This window comes from Orcinus orca, chromosome 13 (assembly GCF_937001465.1).
Source record: "Orcinus orca chromosome 13, mOrcOrc1.1, whole genome shotgun sequence".
NCBI classification, from domain to species: domain Eukaryota; kingdom Metazoa; phylum Chordata; class Mammalia; order Artiodactyla; family Delphinidae; genus Orcinus; species Orcinus orca.
The window spans coordinates 31,356,414-31,376,115 of NC_064571.1; the positions used below are offsets into that span (position 1 = coordinate 31,356,414).

The following is a 19,702-nucleotide window of genomic DNA, read 5'->3' on the forward strand; positions in this document are numbered from 1 at the left end:
CTTCCAACAATCTTTCCCTCTTCCTAAAACAAGTTATCTAAGTCCCACCCTACCCACAGACTTTAATTCTTCCTAATCCCCTAAGTACATTAAAGACTAATAAGGTGGTACCATTTAGGGGAAGACACTCAAATTCATATACAAGGAATAAGAGATTTAATTTAGCAGACAGTAAGAGAATTCAAATTACACAACAAAAAGTCAGCTAAGCAAAATAGGGGATGAGGAAGAACAGAGATGTAGGCTAGTAAAAAAAAACATCACAGGGTATTAAGTGTATAGTGATTTGGTGCTGCTGAATTATATAAAGAGGCCAAGACTGGCACAACACAGGGATGTCAAAGCTGGAGAAGCTAGCTGATAAAAGGCTTAAATGTTTAGAAAAGGAACTTTATCTTATGAGACTATGGTTCTTAAATTTTTTTTTCTCTTCGACACTACTGTATATAAGACCACCCCAGCAATTACATCACATTAGAATGATTCTCAGTGGAAGGCTTTTTCAAAATACATGCATTTTCAATGTTCATTACAGCACTATTTACAATAGCCAGGACATGGAAGCAACCTAAATTGTCCATCGACAGAGGAATGGATAAAGAAGATGTGGTACATGTATAAAATGAAATATTACTCAGCCATAAAAAGGAACGAAATAGTGACATTTGCAGAGATGAGGATGACCTAGAGATTGTTATACAGAGTGAAGTAAGTCAAAAAGAGAAAAACAAATATCATATAATATCACTTATATGTGGAATCTAGAAAAATTGTACAGATGAACTTATTTGCAAAGCAGAAACAGAGTCACAGATGTAGAGAACAAACATAGTTACCAAGCAGAGGTGGTGGGGTGGGACGTACTGCGAGACTGGGATTGACATATATACACTACTATGTATAAAACAGATACCTAATGAGAACCTACTGTGTATCACAGTGAACTCTACTCAATGCTTTGTGGTGACCTAAGTGGGAAGGAAATCTAAAAAAGAGTGGATATATGTATATGTATAACTAATTCACTTTGCAGTACAGCAGAAACTAACACAATATGGTAAAGCAACTATACTCCAATAAGTATTAATTTTAAAAAATACATGCATTTCCACCTTCCTCTAGAGATTCTAGCATCTCTGTTTCATGCCTCTTAGCAGTAAATGTTTGTAGGCCACACAGAAACAATGAAGGGTTTCTAAATCAGTTTAATTTGAAGAGGTTTGAATTGTATGCCAGTCTCATGACTTTGGGAAAAAGGTTTTGAGGGAGATAAAACTGAAGGTAGAGGATATAAAGAATAACTATTTTAGCCGGCATTTTAAAGAGGTGAGGCAATGGTGAATGGGATGAAGAGGGAACAAATTCCAGAAATATTCAGGAGTTAAAACAGACCAGACCTAGTGACCAGCTGGTTATGAGAAATGAGAGGAAAAAATTATAAAGGTAACCTCTGGAATTCCAGTTTGGATGACAGATAATGGCAGTGAGATAAGAATAGGGTTCTTTACAGACTACCGTTTTCAACTTTTTTTTTCCATTCCAACATACATGAGGGATTGGATTCCCTCAATATGGAGGTAACTCTCAAACAATGAGATGGACAACTATGGAGAAATATAGGAAGATGCTTTCTCAGTGTTTGAGAGAAAATATGTGACCCAAAGAAGAAAACTAGAAAACATAATGGACTATAATAAATCTGTTTTAAAAATTTAATAATACTCTAGTGAATAAGATGGTAAGTCCATTATTTACCTCGTCTTTTAAATTCATGTTGTCAGGAGCCATACTTATTGAGAGTTGATTCCCATCCAGTGATATTGGGAAGCAGGTATAAAATTTTACCATAGAATCTGCAGATTTTCTGTTTATTTCTATAAATGCCTTTTAAAATACAAATTATAAGAATGAAAAAATAAATCTTAAGTTACTTTTTCTTAAAAAAATTTAATACTTAAAGAGTCAAATGAATTGAATAACTTAGTAAATGTTTTTAAGATAAAAAAAGCATTCCTTAGAACATTACGACCATAACCAAGAAATAATGAATGACTGAACTCATAAGGCAATACTAAAGAGAAATAAGAAGGGACATTGTAGTAAATGACACTAGGGAAATCTTATTTATCTTATTCATCACTATACCCTTTGTACCTAGAGCAGTATCTAGCATGTAGCAAACATTTAATGAACATTTACTGAGTAAATAAATTTAATGATTGACAAAATATGAGAAATATGAGGAATGAAAGAATCAAAGAAACATGTAATGGTTAGCAAGTTATTTTTTATTTTGTTGTTTTCATAAGTGTCAAATTGTAACTCCATACGTTTTGGTTTTAATTTTCATACCTGGGTAAGTAAAGAGATTGAACATTCTTCCATATGTCTGATAGTTAATGAGGTGGAAATAGTCCATATTTTTATTTATAGTTGTAATTTTTAAAAATAAATTCTCTTTATGTCATTTGCCAATTTATTTATTAAACTTTTAATATTTTATAGCATGTTTATATGAACCGTGTTTCTCATTTTACATAAATATTTTAAATTTTTAATTTCCATTTTGCTTTATGTTAATTTTAGTTTCACAAATGTTTATATGACTGAATCTGATATTTTTCCATATAATATCTAGAAAAATATTAAATCTCCAAATAATTAAATTAAATTTCCAAATAATTCTACTCAACTCTAATCAAAACTGGGCACAAATAATCTAGATTTTCTGTATTTGGATTCTATATTTATCTACATACACATCCACTTTGGTATATGATGCAAAGTATGAATCTGAATTATTCATTCCCAGGTTCCCACAATTTCCTCCTATTTTAATGTATCATCACATAAAATTCTTACATTAAAAAATGTATTCTTATTCTTGTCCATCTCTAAACATTACAAATAATGTGCTTTTTAGAAAACAACTTTATTGAAATACAGTTTACATATCATAAAATTCACCTGTTTAAGTGTACAATTTAATGGGTTTTAATACATTTATAGAGTTGTGCAACCATTCAAATAATCTACTTTTAACATAAGGTAAAACTGCATATGACTACTTACACTTACTCTCCCCTCCTACTTTGTTTTCTTAAGCACACTTGCTTGACTCTCAAAAATCTCTAGTGATCATTAACTCCACTCCTTCCTATAGTAAGAACACTACTCCCCACCACTCTAACGGTGTTGTTTCCATTATTTAAACTTCCCTGAAATTCACTTCCTATAAAATACCTTCCAAAAGTTGTTCATTATTAACAATATTTTGTTTTGTTTTTAAATTACAAAAGCAATATATACTCATTATAGAAAACTGAAGACATACAGATAAATCTAGGTTGTTCTAAATACTGATGACTTCACTAGTCTGAGTCTGAAAATGGTTATTTCCCATTTGAGTATAACGGGTAAAAAAAACAAACAGAAATACTAGTAAAGAGTGCTCAACAAAATTTTATAAGTTGTTTAAAAAACTTTGTATTAACATATTACAGACGTAAAGTATTTTCTGTTAAACTAAACGTTTGAGCAAAACTTCAATGGGGAAATCCATCCTTCCCAACGTAAAACTACATCTGATTAGAATAATGTATTTTTAAAATAAAGGATTATCTGTGTCTTATATTTTAAAAATGCCTTAACTTGAGACAGCTTATTCTGAGGTGCTGCTCTTAAACCCTTTCGTCCTAGTTTTGTGAAGTTAATGTTTTTCAAAATGTGCTTGCGGACAACATGAATTCACAACTATTTTCAACTCTTACCTTTTTATGAGATGATAAAATCAAAATATCCTTTAAACCACCAAATGGTTTTACTAGGTTGTAAACTTCTTCAATAGAATATCCTTTATTAGGCAAATCAGAAATAAGTACCACACACATTTCTTCTGTTTCCTTCAAAACCAATTTAAGAATTGACATTAAAACTTAACTGCTGTTATATTTACTTAAATTTATACTGCAGATCATATGTTATGTTAGTATTTAAATTGTATTTAATACTAAATCTGATTAATTCAGAAGGCTGGTCTAAACCACAAATTAAAAACAAAACAAAATGCACTTTTCCACTCTTCAAGTACACAGAATAATTCAGTCATACCGTCTGTCATCTAGTCAAGGTCTTCAGTTCTCTTCTGCAACCACTGCTTAAAAATAAATTTAAGAACACAGGTTTGCCTGTCTCTGACTACAGCTCCTTCCTTTCATGTACTGTTGCCATTCCTGTGCCTTGTGATGCTAAGATCCCCGTGCTCCAAATTGGTGCATATTCTTTTATCTTACTGAGTAAAATAATCCCTTGCTGGCAATATAAAAAAGCTTACCTAGTCTCTTAGGATCCTTACCCCATAACCCAATCCCCACTACAAAGTAAATACTTTCATTTCTGCCTTCTCTTCTCTCAGATCTATTTTATTCTTCAAGATCACTCTCATAAATGCCAACTTTTCCTTTAGTGGATGTTGGCGAAATCCCCAAAGGCATAAATGTGGCAACTTGCAACTTTTCTTTTGGTGGGGGAAGGTGGGAAATTATAATTTTCATAAGCTAGTTGAGAATGACTTTTAACTAGCAAGTAAACTGTGTTCAAAAATGATTCCTGGGCTTCACTGGTGGCACAATGGTTAAGAATCCGCCTACCAATGCAGGGTACACGGGTTCGAGCCCTGGTCCAGGAAGATCCCACATGCCGCGGAGCAACTAAGCCCGTGTGCCACAACTACTAAGCCTGTGCGCCACAACTACTGAGGTTGTGTGCCACAACTACTGAAGCCTGTGTGCCTAGAGCCCGTGCTCTGCAACAAGAGAAGCCACCGCAATGAGAAGCCTGTGCATTGCGACAAAGAGTAGCCCCCGCTCGCCACAGCTAGAGAAAGCCCGCGTGCAACATGAAGACCCAACGTAGCCAAAAATAAAATAATAAATAAGACGAATAAATTTATATATGTATAAAAAAAAGATTCTTTCTAAAGTGCAGTAAGTAAATCTAAGATACTCTACTGGTGTTTTACAATATTCTTCTTAAAACAAAACAGTAAGTTAACACATACTACTTACTTAGTTACTACTTGAAGAATGGAGCAACCAGTCTAAAATAAACTTACCCTGAGCACCTGAAGGATCTCAAGATCTTAACCAGTAAAGTCTAAATTAATGAAATCTTAACATATTCATAATAACAGATATAAGCACATGAAAACAATAAAGTGAACTTTATGCCCTTCAAATAGAACTGCAAACTCCACTTGCTCCTCTAAAAACACAAAAAATAAATGGTATTCTAAATACTAACATATCTAAATAGTAACATATCTCCAATTTGCTTCTAAGGAAAAAGAAATTTCACAAAATTCCATTGGTTCTAATTTGACAACCTGTTATCTATTCAAAAACCCAACTGGCCTAACATTTTCTTCTCAGTGAAAAGTAATCCTCAATAACACGTACATTTATTGATAATCTGCACGTAAATTTTTGTAACTCAAGATTTTTTTTAACTCAAACCATATTTTAGAAGTCTCCAATGACCAGGATTTTTCACCATACCAAATCTGTGTATTTTTTACCTAGGTTTATAGTAAGAAAAATACATTGTGTCAAAATTTCTTAAGCTTTATAAAAATAAGTAAAATATAAAAGCTGACCTTGTTAACTGGTTCATTTTCTGTGGCCTCCAAAGCAGCTTCTTAAGATACAAAATAAAATAAGAATTCATGCAGATATACTTTATTTATCAAGATCCCACTTTATTCCACAATGGATTAAATAGTAGCTACATGAAAATGTATACAGTGGGCAGAAGACTAGAGAATTTAAGTAGGATATAGCTACATAAGTAACACTGGCTTTTCAATAATACATTCAGCTTTATTCTTTCTGAGAGCAAAATTTCAGACTAATCAAGAGACAAGGTGAAGATGTGAATCATAATATTCCTAATTTCACTTAGGTATGACTCTGGTATTGAAATATATATGTGTGTATATATATATATATACACACACACACATATATATATGAGACACAAAATTATTTTCCTAAAATTTAATTTTCTATCTTTAAACATAAAAGAACAAAATAAAATTTCTATTAACCTACCTGAAATAGTTTCTTTAGCACCATTTTCAGTGGCTTTGACTTCCACACTCGTCTTTATTTCAGAGTTTTCTGCATGAAATAGTCTGCTTTAATAGTCTAGAAAAATACACTAATATAATTAAACTAATGAATCTAAAGAGGAACTTAAGCTAGTTTATTTTGTTACTTCAAGTCTCCTTAGGCTGACCTGATTTAAGACAAAGCTAATACAAGTTTTCCTTTGAAACACCAAATAATCCTTTTGAAGGTTTTTAAGCAAAAAATTTTATTTCAAAATATACCTAGAGTGTATACCAATAGGATTTAATGAAAAGAAAGCACTGCATGACAGCATTTCAAGCTTACCTGGTACAATCACAGGTTTATTGGCGTCTTTGTATTTGACAATTCCAGCCTTTTTGACTTCTAGAGACTTCTTTCCACTAGATTTTGCTTTTAAAAGTAGAGTTGAACCATTATTCTAAGGGTCTATTCAGTCATTTAGCATGTTTCATACTAATATATTAGTAAATAAGTAGTTCAACTTCATTATAAAAGCAGCTCTTTTCCACATATTTATTTCCATTTATTTTCAGTATCTGTTTACCAGTAAGATTAAAAGCAAATTTAAACTGAGACACAACTTTTGTTGAGGGCTATTAATGATTCACAAATTATGAAATCCTCATGTGGCAAAAGTACACCATAATCACACACATAAAAATCATTATTTTATAACTTCCACAAAGATTCTTTAAAATTACATTAGTCAATTGGAAAAATATATTAATAAACGGATCATGTTATTTTCAACATGTTACAATTTAGTGTTCCATTTCTTTATGGAGGATACATCCTTGTAACATGGAAAAAAATCTTTAAAGTAACAAGTATCAGAGGAATTTTACAAGCTGGGGAAGGTAATATGAAATGACAGCTCTAAAAAAATGAGTAAAAAAAAGATTAAACGGGGGGAAAGTGGCAGAGCAATCTATGATTATATGGCTGTCAGAAATGTTTCCTAAACAAAAATGTAACTGCAATGGCAGATACTGTCAAAGACCAAAGCATCAAAAAACACAAGTCCTGGGCTTCCCTGGTGGCGCAGTGGTTGAGAGTCCGCCTGCCGATGCAGGGGACACGGGTTCGTGCCCCGGTCCGGGAAGATCCCACATGCCGCGGAGCGGCTGGGCCCGTGAGCCATGGCCGCTGAGCCTGCGCGTCCGGAGCCTGTGCTCCGCAACGGGAGAGGCCGCAACAGTGAGAGGCCCGCGTACCGCAAAAAAAAAAAAAAAAAAACAAAAAAAAAACACAAGTCCTATGTGTGTCAGGTTCTAAATATCAAAGAATTATTTACTAAACTTTTCAAGATGTTATTACATACTACAAATTAAAACTTGCTTTTGATACCATATTTATTACATTCTTTAACGCAGAATTAAGAATAAACTTAATATAACCTCTTTTCCAACAGTCTTACCTGTTTTGATTGAAGCTTTATTACCTTTAGCAGCTACTGTTACCACAGATTTTACAGAACCCGCTGATTTCCCTAAATCACAAAAGCTTAGTCAAAACTGATTTATTTAACTAGTATCAACAATTCCCAAAGAACCTCACAAAGAATATAAGAGCAACAAACTATATTTTATTCAAAACAAAATGCTATCATCTTTAGGGACACAGGTCATTTGCTAAATTAGAAATGATAATTTCTTTAGGAAGAAAAATATCATTGAAATAAGAATTCACCTCCCCTTTGGGGTACTTAAAAACAGCGTTCAGGCAAGTTACACAGATCTCTAAATGTGTGTATCAACTTAGTAATTAGAAGCAAAATTACTAACCTCAAGGATATAAACACAATCCCATGATGCCTTTAATGGCTCCAAAAGCAGTTATATTGAGGACCTCCCAGCTCATGCTTCCTTGGCTCCCAGTTGATTAAAAAGCACTTAAGAATACCTACATCATTGTCAGGCCACATAAAGACTATTTTGACTCATTCCTAATGGGCCCTATCTGAACAGGATTATTTAAACTGTCTGACCCTTCTTTCTACATATGTATATTACTATTGCTTATATTCCAAAATGATGCTGTTTATAAAGACTGTGATCATCTAAGTGTCACTAAAAAGATTACCAGAGTCAAAAACCTCGGCATTCAGAGAGCAACAGGAGGTTTAGCTCTGAAAATTAGAATGCCCAATGAGCAAGGTAGTATAAGGAAAAAGCCCAGGATCACAAGTCAGTGAATTCAAGTTGAATTCCAAGTCAAGGTGTGAAGCCTGGGGGAATTTACTGATTTCTGTGCACGTTTCCCCATTTATAAACCAGGGTGGTAACTGCCTTAACTACCTAACAGGACCTTCTGTGAGAATATGACCATGCTTTTGAAGTTACTAAACAAACAAAAAGAATTACCAACATCTGCAAAATTTAATCAGAATAGTTTACAAATCCACACTTTATATCCAAAGACAGACCTTAATTACTGCTCATAAAGAGAAATACCAATCTTTATAGATTGTCACTCAACCAGTCATTTCTTAGTAATTCCCAAGTTTTGTCACACTGCAGTAACCTTAGCCCCATGAGCTCTTAAGGTGTTTCTTTCACTATCCTGTGTTACTACCACAAGTCGATTCACTTTACTACTTCTAGTTGGGTACCAGAACTTAAGGAAAAAAATATCTAGAATTAATTTCCAACACTCAAGGGGGAAGCTACTGGTTTTAGCACCCACTTCCCCAGATTTCCACCAATGACTCCTATAAACTTACTATTAAAGTAATATCAAACTGTTTGCTAAATAAGTGCATCTTCAAAACATGTTTTCTAGCCACACCTGACTCCCTCAGATTACTGCTTCTAAGAAACTACTATATGATAATTATGGATCTGCCACCAACAGTGGTTCAAGACCGCTTCCTTTCCTTCCTACCATTATAAAGACAATGTAATACATTGATCTCTATCCTCTTAAAAAGATGACTCTGAATTAACCGGCATTTCGCAGAAATGGGAGGAAAAACAGAAATGGGGATAATGCTAGAGGAAGGAGAAAAAAATTAATAATTACTTTAAAATCCACTATAGCCCATAAAAATGCAAAGAGAACATAATTTGCTGTAAGTTTGTTTATAAAAGAAAGTAAACAGAGAAGACCTCAATAAAAGAGAAAGACGGAAATATTGCCAATATTCATCATGAGAAACAGTTTGCCAGTTAAATTATTTTATTTTGATAATCACTGCAAGGAAAGAGCATTATCTACTAAACCTGCTTTCTCAAAACTTCTAGATGACTATAAATTTCAGATTGGTATATACTCAGCACACACTGTGCCACATGAGATCCAAGACTACTGAAAGACTGCTTAAATAATTTAAAGTTAACATGTTTAGGATCCTAATATAGAAAACATACCTGAAGATTTATTTACTTTGGCTGCAGATGTCTTGGTTTGTCCAGGTTTGGCTAAAATAACAAGAAAAATATATCAGTATCACATTACAAAAAACATCACTTAGATTTAGGAAAGAGCTAACTTAGCATAATTTTGGTAAAAACACTGCAAGAAACATCCTTATACTCATCTTTGTATGCCCATGGAACTATAACTATAGGCAAATTCTTAGCCATGGACTTGCTGAGACAAAGGGATAGATTTAAATTTTAACAAACATGAAACTGTCCTCCAGAAAGGTTGTACCAATTAATATTCATCAATAGTATACAAGAGTGGGGCTTCCCATTTCCACACAAACACAGTATGTAAAAGAAGTTATTAATCACTCCAATCTGAGCTAGAAACTAGTATGATTTAATCTTTGTTTCTTAAATTTTAAGTAAAGCTGTGTCAATTTTCATATGTGTAAATTTATCTCTATTTCTTTGTGATCTGTCTATTCTTAATATATGCCAATTTATCTTTTGGGTTTTGAGGATTTTCTTATTAGAGTTCTTTATACATTAAAATTAATTTGTATCATATAGGTAACAACCTTTTAAAAAGTTATGAGAAATACTTATACAAAAATATTTTCGTGTAATCAATGTCTTCCTGATAGGGGAGGACTTTCTCATTCTGAAATTAAAAACAAACCAAAAAACCCTCCACATTTTCTTTCAATACTTTTAACTACTGTCTATGTATCATGTTAAATCTCTGCTCCAGCTGTAATTTATTTGTTTATTTTTTTAATTTATTTATTTATTTGGCTGCGCTGGGTCTTCGTTGCTGTGCGCAGGCTTTCTCTAGTCGTGGCGAGTGGGGGCTGCTCTTCGTTGAGGTGCGTAGGCTTCTCATTACGGTGGCTTCTCTTGTTGCGGAGCACAGGCTCTAAGCGTGTGGGCTTCAGTAGTTGTGGCATGCGGGCTGCAGAGCGCAGGCTCAGCAGTTGTGGCGCACGGGCTTAGTTGCTCCACTGCAATGTGGGATCTTCCCAGAGCAGGGCTCGAACTCGTGTGCCCTGCAGTGGCAGGCAGATTCTTAACCACTGCGCCACCAGGGAAGTCCCTGTAATTTATTTTGGTACTATAAACTATATACTTTACAAAGAGGCTAGTCAATTTAATGAATAATTCATCTTTTCCCTGCTAATCTGAAATATTACCATAATGATTTACTGATACTCCATATGCTTGGGGGAGTATTCGTGGAATCTATTCTGTCCTACTGATCTTTTGTCTATTTATGCAATTATATGAAACTATATAAATCTTTTAACTTTGTAATATATTTTAATATCTGTTAGTGCTGTTCTGTCCTAATTACTCTTCCTTTGCAGAATTTTCTTGTCTATTCTATGTATAAACTTTATTATCAGCTTATATAGATTCAAAAAATCTTTACTGGTATTAGGTTCCTAATATTTATCTTTTAATATAAGAAAAAAAGGCATATTATAATGGTGAAAGGCTTTCTATCCAAAAATGAGCTGTTTTCTCATTTAAGCCTTATTTTATGCCTCTTAGTATTTAAAAGTTTTCATAGCTTCTACCTTTTTTATTATTATAAATGGAATATTTTATTAGTATATTAATATTTTATTAGTATATTAGTATGAATGGTTCTTTTTTATGTAATAAAGCAATTAAAACTTTATAGTAATTTAGAGAATTAAGATGGCTAATTATTTAATAGCATTTCAATAGATTCTATTGGGTTTTCCATCATACGTATATATTTGCAAACAATAATGTTTTATCATACGTTCCAATTTTTATGCCTCTTGACTTGTAGTGCACCAGCTAATGGCTATTAGTTTTAGAACAATATTTATTTTAACTCATAGAAGTGATGATGAGTATCCCTTGTTTTGGTCCCAACTTTAATGGGAATGCTTCTACTGTTTAACTCTTAAGCATATGCTGGCTTTTGACTTGATATATGCGTATTTGTTATGCATATAAATAAATAAAGTATGTATACACAAACACACTATCACATTAAGGAAGTAGTCACCTACTTTAAGAGTTTCTCAGCATTTATCTCCCTCTATTTAATATAGTAAATGGAATTGACAGATTTCCTAATTTTGAACCATCTTTATACTTCTGACATGACCCTCATCCCCCTCTTGGGCATACTATGTTATTCATTTAATATACTTCCAGACACTAAAATTTTACTTAAAAACTTTACATTAAATATTCAGAAGTGAAACTGTTCTATAATTCCAATTTAGTATGATAGCTTTATCAGCATTTTAAAACATTTCTCTAACTTTTAATTTTGAGATTACTGTATATTCACATGGAGTTGTAAGAAATAATAGGGAGAGATCCCATATACCCTTCACGGACTTTTCTCTAATGGTAATATTTTGCATAACTAAGTATTATATCATAAACAGGAAACTGACATTGATGTAATTTACAAACATTCCAATTTCCCCAGATTGCATGCGCATAACGTATATTTAGTTCTATGAAATTCTATCATATACGTGTAGATTATGGTGACCATCAGTCAAAACAAAGAGGAGTTCCACCACAAGTATCTTTCCTACTACCCATTATAGAAAGAGCCATCTCCTCCCTCCCCTAGAATCCCTGACAACCACTAATCTGTTCTCTATCTCTTTAATTTTATCATTTCAGGAATGTTATGTAAATAGAAGCTTACAATACATAATTTTTTTAGATTGAGTTTTAAAAATCAGCACAATTCCTCTGTAATCCATCCAAGTTGTTGCATGTATCAATAATTCATTCCTTTTAATTGCTAAGTGGTAGGTATTCCATGCTACAGACATAACACGGTTTGTTTAGTCAGCCATTCACCTACTGAAGGACATTAGGGTTGCTCCCGGCTTTTGGCTATTAATAGAGGCTATAAATATTTGTGTACTGGTTTTGTGTGAACAGGTTTTGTGTGAAATGTAATTCACTTGCCTGAAATAAATGCCCAAGAGTGTAACTGCTGGGTCTTATGGTGAGCACATGTTTAGTTTTGCTAAAAAACTACAATACTTTTTTCGAGAATGGCCATACTATTTTACATTCCCACCAGCAATGTTCAAGTTTCTCCACATCTTCAATAGCATTTGGTATTACTATTTTCTTATTTTAGCCATTGTGCTAAGTGTGCAGTGTCTTTGTCAGCATTCGATGTTGGTATTAGCCTGTTTTTTCCTTCCTGTTTCCCCTCCCCCTCCATACTCCCTTTTAAAGAATGTTTTCCTTTCCTCTGCATGCTATGGAATAGTTGAAATCAGAACTAGAGTTATTACTTCCTTTAAGGTTTGCTGGAACTCACATGTGGGAACTATTTGGGCAGAGTGCTTTTACTGGGGAAATAACTGACTTAAACAAAAAAAGTCATTTTCATCTGGGAGTTGAAAAGATAAAAAGACATGCACTTAAAAAAAAAAAAGTCCGCCTGCCGATGCAGGGGACACGGGTTCGTGTCCCGGTCCGGGAAGATCCCACATGCCATGGAGCGGCTGGGCCTGTGAGCCATGGCCGCTGAGCCTGCGCGTCCAGAGCCTGTGCTCTGCAACGGGAAAGGCCACAACAGTGAGAGGCCCACGTATCGCAAAAAAGAAAAAGGAAACCAATAAAATCTTAGAGAAGAAAAAAATCATTAATTCAAGAATGACAAATCAGAAAATTTTGGTTCACTATGTGTTTTTCCAAGGGTTCAGTTTTTTTTTTTTTATTGAAGTATAGCTGATTTACAATGTGTTAATTACCGCTATATAGCAAAGTGACTCAGTTATACAAATATATACATTCTTTTTCATATTCTTTTCCATTATGGTTTATCACAGGATACTGAATACAGTTTCCTGTGCCATACAGTAGGAACTTGTTGTTTATCCATTCTATGTATACCAGTTTGCATCTGCTAATCCCAAACTCCCAATCCATCCCTCTCCTGCCCCCCTCCCCCCTGGCAACCACATATTCTCTATGTCGTGATTCTGTTTAATAAATAGGTTCATTTGTGTCATATTTTTGACTCCACATAAATGATATCATATGGTATTTATTTTTCTCTTTCTGACTTACTTCACTTAGTATGATAATCTCTAGTTGCCTTCCATGGGTTCAGTTATGACACTAATACAAATGTGACTTGAGTATCCCTATACTCTTCCTCCAGCAAATATTTATTCATTAACCCTTACACCACATTAGATATTAGGGTACAGAAAAATAAAACTACAAATATTCCCTTACCCAGCCAAGTGAAAGAGACAGACTTATTAACAACCTATTAATACCAAGTGATTTAATGTACACAATACAGTATTTCTAGGAGGGAGTTGGGAGCATTTAACTGCCTAGGAGTCAGGGAAGGTATCACAAAGAAGCTTCATCTGAGATGGGCCTTAAAAGATAAATTAGAATTTGCCCCACCTCGACCCTCCAAAAGGAGTCTTAATTGACTTTGTATTTTCAATACCTTGCACGAGGCCTGGCACCTACTAAATAGCTACTTCATAAGCGCTTACTAAGTGAAGTTAACTGGAATTTAGACAATGATTCCACACAAATGGATAGCATAAAGACCCGAGAAATGAAATAGCACAGCTGGAAAATAAACCATTCTGAGTAGCTTAAACATAATATACAGTTGCGTGACAAGAGATTGAAAAAGTCATCTGGGCCAAAGGGGAAGGGGTCGTTATGAAGAATTTGGGTTTTCCCCTGTGGGTCACTAGGAGTGGAACGATCAGATCTGCTTTAAAGTGACCTCAGGGCAAGAGTGTTAATACCGGAGCAGAGTAGAATAAAAATCGCCAGTCGGGAGGCTATCTTCAAAAATTCAAATGTGAGTCTAAACTAAAACATTTACAGCTGTGATGGAGTAAAGGTGAGATAATTCGAGGTATATTCAAGAGAGAACTAATTTGAATCAGCCACCTATTGGATGAGAAGAGGAAGGATGTTATTTAAGTTTGAACTGGGTGGGACAAAAAAGAAGACAAGACAGGGTAAAGGATTACTAATAGATTCCTACACTGGATAACTAGTGGCGGTGTTAGACAATATAAGAAAATGAGGCATAAACTTGAGGGGGCAGAAGAGGTTTATGTATGTATGGGAGATGTCACTGGTCCTTAAAGATATGGAAAGGAAAGAAATCAACCAGCAAGAAAAGTAGGACATGAGAAGAGGAACAGACATTCAGGGAAACAATGAAGGGAAGATAAAAGAAGAGCGATCAAAGGAGATATAGAACAAGTTTTCATTCTCAGAGAGGTACTTTAGTATAGGTGAAAAGCCTGGGAAGCATACAGTTTTGGGTTTGAATACTAACACTTCCATGTGACCCTGAGTAAGTCATTTAACCTCTCTGAATCTGTTTCCTCATCAAAGGAGAACAGTATGAACTATACTCATACGGTGGTCTGAAATATTAAGTGAAATAACAAATTGCCTACTATAAATAGTGTAACCATGGCAAGTTTCTTTCCCTTGTTTTCTGTCTTCTGGCACAAGTTAAACTATAAACTACTTAGAAATAACTCTCTGATGTATCCTAACCACTTTATAAAACACATCTAATTATGGGCATATAGCCGAGTGCTAAGTAAGTAATTAGCACTGGGTAAAAGTTCTAAAGTTTCCCTTTCTGATAAAATTAGGCTTTTGCTCCCTCCCTGTACTTTCCTACATCCTTTTAGATTTGTGCTTATAACCAAAGTTCTCTTTGTTTTTTAAAAGTAAATTTATTTATTTATTCATTTATTTAATTTTTGGCTGCATTGGGTCTTCGCTGGTGCACGCGGGCCCTCTCTAGTTGCAATGAGCGGGGGCCACTCCCCGCTGCGGGGCACAGGCCCCTTACCGCAGTGGCCTCTCCCGCTGCAGAGCACAGGCTCCAGGTACACGGGCCTCAGCTGCCATGGCACACGGGCTTCAGCAGCTGTGGCTCGCAGGCGCCAGAGTGCAGGCTCAGCAGCCGTGGCGCACGGGCCTAGCTGCTCCGCGGCATGTGGGATCCTCCTGCACCAGGGCTCGAACCGGTGTCCCCCGCACTGGCAAGCGGATCCCCAACCACTGCGCCACCAGGGAAGCCCCCAGGGAAGCCCCCAAAGTTCTCCTTAAAACTACCCTGACTTCCTATCCCTCTTCAATCTGACATTGCTGATCTCAAAAAGCTATCTTATCTTTCTCACCTGACACTTTCTCAGCCTTGGGCTCCTCTCTTTCTTTCTACATTTATATTAGAAGGGAGGAAGTACTTAACTTGAAGCACTTCTCCCCCTACGCATTACTTTTATTATGTTAGGGCCATTCCCAAAATTCAAACCTTAAACTTAACAAAAAATTTTCCTAAGTATCCCACTTTCAATGCCATGTGATTGACTAAATGATATCTCCCATAGATATTCCTTGATACCTGATACTTAGCAATGTTCTCCCCCAGTTCAAAGAAATCACCGCAGCTAAATTTTATTATAATCAACATTACTACATTCGTTTAGAAAACTCCATCCGGCCTGAAACCTTGAAATTTTTAAATTATTTTTAAAATTTTTATATATTATCCACTAAAAAATTCTGTATAATAAAAATTCAGATTTTAGCATCCCAGATCATTTTAATTAACCTTTTAATATCAGGTCCTAATTACCTGAAAGTGAATCCCAAATGTTTTCTCAATAGGATTTTTCAATCACTCCATGTATCCAATCTACATGAGAATCCTAAACAACTAGTGGTTCTTTATTCTCTAAGGAAATTTCCCAGTTTGTACCAATTGTTACTAGGTCTTACACAGAAAAAATGGGGTGCACTTATCCAAGCTTTGGAAACAGTGGGTTAAACAAAGTTAAATAGGTTTCTTTCCTGCAGGATTTCATAAAGTGAATGGGTTTGTGGATTATTTTTTAAAGGAAAAAAAAAGGTATAATACATATCCTAACCTTCACCTGATCCAAAACATGTTCTATGAATAAGTCTTTCACGCAACACATTTTGAGAAATGCTGTTAATGGGGTCAAATTAAAAAACACCCCAGCACTAATCTTCAAGGCCTTTCTGTTACCTTTCTTATGTCATCTGCCTAACTGAAGTAATCTTCTGCCTCTAAATATTATCCGTTTACACGTTCACATTTAAAACTTTAGTAAAAATTTATTGCCTTCCAGAAGCCACTCATAGTCACCTCCACTAACTTCCAATAACTTCAGGACACTATCCAACTAAACATTATGGAAAATTGAGATATTCTACACAATCCAATTTTCCAGTCACTTGAATATTAGTTCTAATACCAAAAACTCTTTTATCTATTCTGAATATAAATCCATAAACTACCTACCTTTCAAAAAGATAACATACAAAACACAATTTAAGTTTCCTAATATATTGTTTATGTCTTGTCCTTCACTATCACACTGTTTACTAGATTTAAGAGTGTATGTTTTGGCAATAACTTTTTTCTCTCGACATTTCCGATCCTAAATGGACTGAGAAAAAAATAAATAAACTGGGTTTAAAATTGTATGCAAAATTCATTTAGCTAGATTCATAATAAAGACCTGAAGTATTTGCCTGTGTGTAAGAAATAACACATGAGTGTAATATCATCTATTTCTGTTTAGTCTTTTTTGTTTACTTTTTGGTTCTTAGCAGACTTTCAAAATCAAAGGGGACCACACAAGCAATCTTAACATACCTTTATGTTTTGTCTTACCAGTTTACTGGGAGGGAATGGAGACAGACACTGCAAAATTAACCTAAATAGCTATTAACTATGGAACTATGATAGGTACTTTGCATACATTATCTCATTGAGTCCTTATATTTATTCCACAAGAGATTTCATAATTAAACACTTAACATTAACCATTAGCTTAATACAGGAGCCAGTGTGGGTCCCCCTTCTCCTAAAGCACAATGAATAATGTTTTCCTAGCATCATCTTACAAGAAGTTTCTAGTCATCTGACAAAACATACTCATTTGGAGGAGTACTGAAAGTAACAACTTACTAGCAGAAGCTGAAGTCACAGTTTCAACAGCCTTGGAAGCATCTGTATCTTTTCTATTAAAAGGAGAAAAAAATTTAGCAAAGGATAAAATTCTAACTTCTAAAACTTCTAAAGATGCAAAGCTTAAATCTAAAAAAGTTTAAAATAATTCAGTTTGAATGATGCCCCATTTAAACTGGAGTCAGGATGATGAAATATATTAAAAATGTCGTTGTAAAATTTAAAAATTTTAATTCATATGCATAGTCATTCTCACATAGGAGATGATGGAATTACTTACTTTAAAGTAGATGCAGATGTTTTCTTTGAATCTGATATCTTTTTCTTCACCTCTTTGTTCTATGAAAGAAAAATATTTTGAAAAATTTAGTTTCTTCCCCAATTATAAAAAACCATTTAGAAAATACACAAAAGCATAAGAAACACACACGTACATAAATCTAAAATATTCCTACCCTAAAGTATAAATGTTAATCACCGTTTTCTATTTATAGATAGAAATTCTTCAATTTGTGATCATACAGTGTAATTTTACATCCTGCCTTTTATCACTTATCTACATTTTCTTATCACTACCTTTCAAAAACATTATTTCAAATAGTGCTATACAGGGAGATCAGCTCGGCGCTTTGTGACCGCCTGGAGGGGTGGGATAGGGAGGGTGGGAGATGCAAGAGGGAAAGAGATATGGGGACATATGTATATGTATAACTGATTCACTTTGTTATAAAGCAGAAACTAACACACCATTGTAAAGCAATTATACTCCAATAAAGATGTAAAAAAAAAAAAAAAATGGCAGTGCCATGAGGGCAGGGCATTTCCTTTTTTGCCAGTACTGAGCGTCCGCGGTCTGGTGCCTAGCATAGGCTAAATACACGGCATTTTTGTGAACAGAAGCCGGGATTCTGGCTGTCATATTTAATGAGGAATTATAGTCTTATTATTGGGGGGGAGGGGGTATAAAAAAAACACAAAAAACAAACAGTGCTATAATATTTCTGATGTCTAACTGCTATCACTCTGGTCCAATCTTTTCCTTTAATTACCGTAATAGACTCATAATGGTCTCTGCTTCTGTCTTTGCCTTTTCACCCACCCTCACTCCATTTTAAACATAGAACCAGATTGATCTTGCCATTCCTAAACTCAAAACCTTTCATCACACTCAGAGAAAAAGCTAATACTTAAGCGTTTACACCACACATTCCATGCACTCTCTACCCCCAAACTACCACATACTTCTCCCCATCCTCTACTTCCAATCCTAAAGCATCCTTTATACTTCTCAAACAAAACAAACTACATAGGCATGGACCTGAGAAGCCTTTTGCAGTTTCTGTTCCTTCTCTCTGGAATGCCCTCAATCCAAGGAACAGTTTGCTCCTTCACCTCCTTTAGGTGTCTGTTCAAATATCACCTATTCAATGAGAGCTTCTATAACTACCTTATGGAAAGTTGCACAGCTCCTCATGCCCCAAAAAGAGCACTTCTATTTCCCTTTTCTGTTACTTTTCTCCACAGCACTTGCTGTTAATAGACATAGTATATATATATATATGTTTAATTTCCTTGTGGTCTTTCTCCTCTTCACTATCACTGGTGCCTAAAATCATGCTTGGCAATTAGTGAACATTCAATAAATGTGTTAAACTGATCTGAACTTAACAAAAATTGTTGTCATGTTATTTTATGTTTTCTGTTCTTTTGGGGCAACCTTGCCATTTCCTTTTGTTCTATATGGGATTTTATCCCAAACATCTTCCTCACCCCAATGGTTTAGAAGATAATCATCCTCTTACTTTTATTCTACTAATGGGTATCCTCAGTGTTAAAAGAAATGTGAATCCCCTGATTTCTTCTGTATAAATTTAAAAGCCCTTACATCTTGGCTTACATGCCACTTAAAAAAAATTTTATTTATTTATTTTAGGCTGCGTGGGGTCTTTGTTGCTGCGCGTGGGCCTTCTCTAGTTGTGGCGAGCAGGGGCTACACTTTGTTGCGGTGTGCAGGCTTCTCATTGCAGTGACTTCTTTTGTTGTGAAGCACAGGCTCCAGGCGCACGGGTTTCAGTAGTTGTGGCTTGCGGGCTCTAGAGCGCAGGCTCAGTAGTTGTGGCACGTGGGCTTAGTTGCTCCGTGGCATGTGGGATCTT

The 19,702-nt window shown here is 34.8% G+C and overlaps 1 protein-coding gene across 9 annotated transcripts in view; it reads right to left on the minus strand.

Moving 5' to 3' along the window:
* The window catches only part of ZNF638 (zinc finger protein 638), an 84,145-nt gene that overhangs the window by 21,890 nt on the left and 42,553 nt on the right, over positions 1-19,702 (minus strand). For 8 of the 9 annotated variants that reach the window (XM_033400453.2, XM_033400458.2, XM_033400452.2 and 5 more), the window contains 9 exons: positions 17,827-17,885; positions 17,547-17,599; positions 9,518-9,568; positions 7,567-7,638; positions 6,453-6,539; positions 6,108-6,176; positions 5,654-5,694; positions 3,771-3,902; positions 1,756-1,884 (listed from right to left, as the gene is read on the minus strand). In XM_033400453.2, the coding sequence (XP_033256344.1) occupies positions 1,756-1,884; positions 3,771-3,902; positions 5,654-5,694; positions 6,108-6,176; positions 6,453-6,539; positions 7,567-7,638; positions 9,518-9,568; positions 17,547-17,599; positions 17,827-17,885 (693 nt within the window). The remainder of the gene's footprint in view (positions 1-1,755; positions 1,885-3,770; positions 3,903-5,653; positions 5,695-6,107; positions 6,177-6,452; positions 6,540-7,566; positions 7,639-9,517; positions 9,569-17,546; positions 17,600-17,826; positions 17,886-19,702) is intronic. The other variant, XM_033400454.2, reaches the window with a different exon arrangement.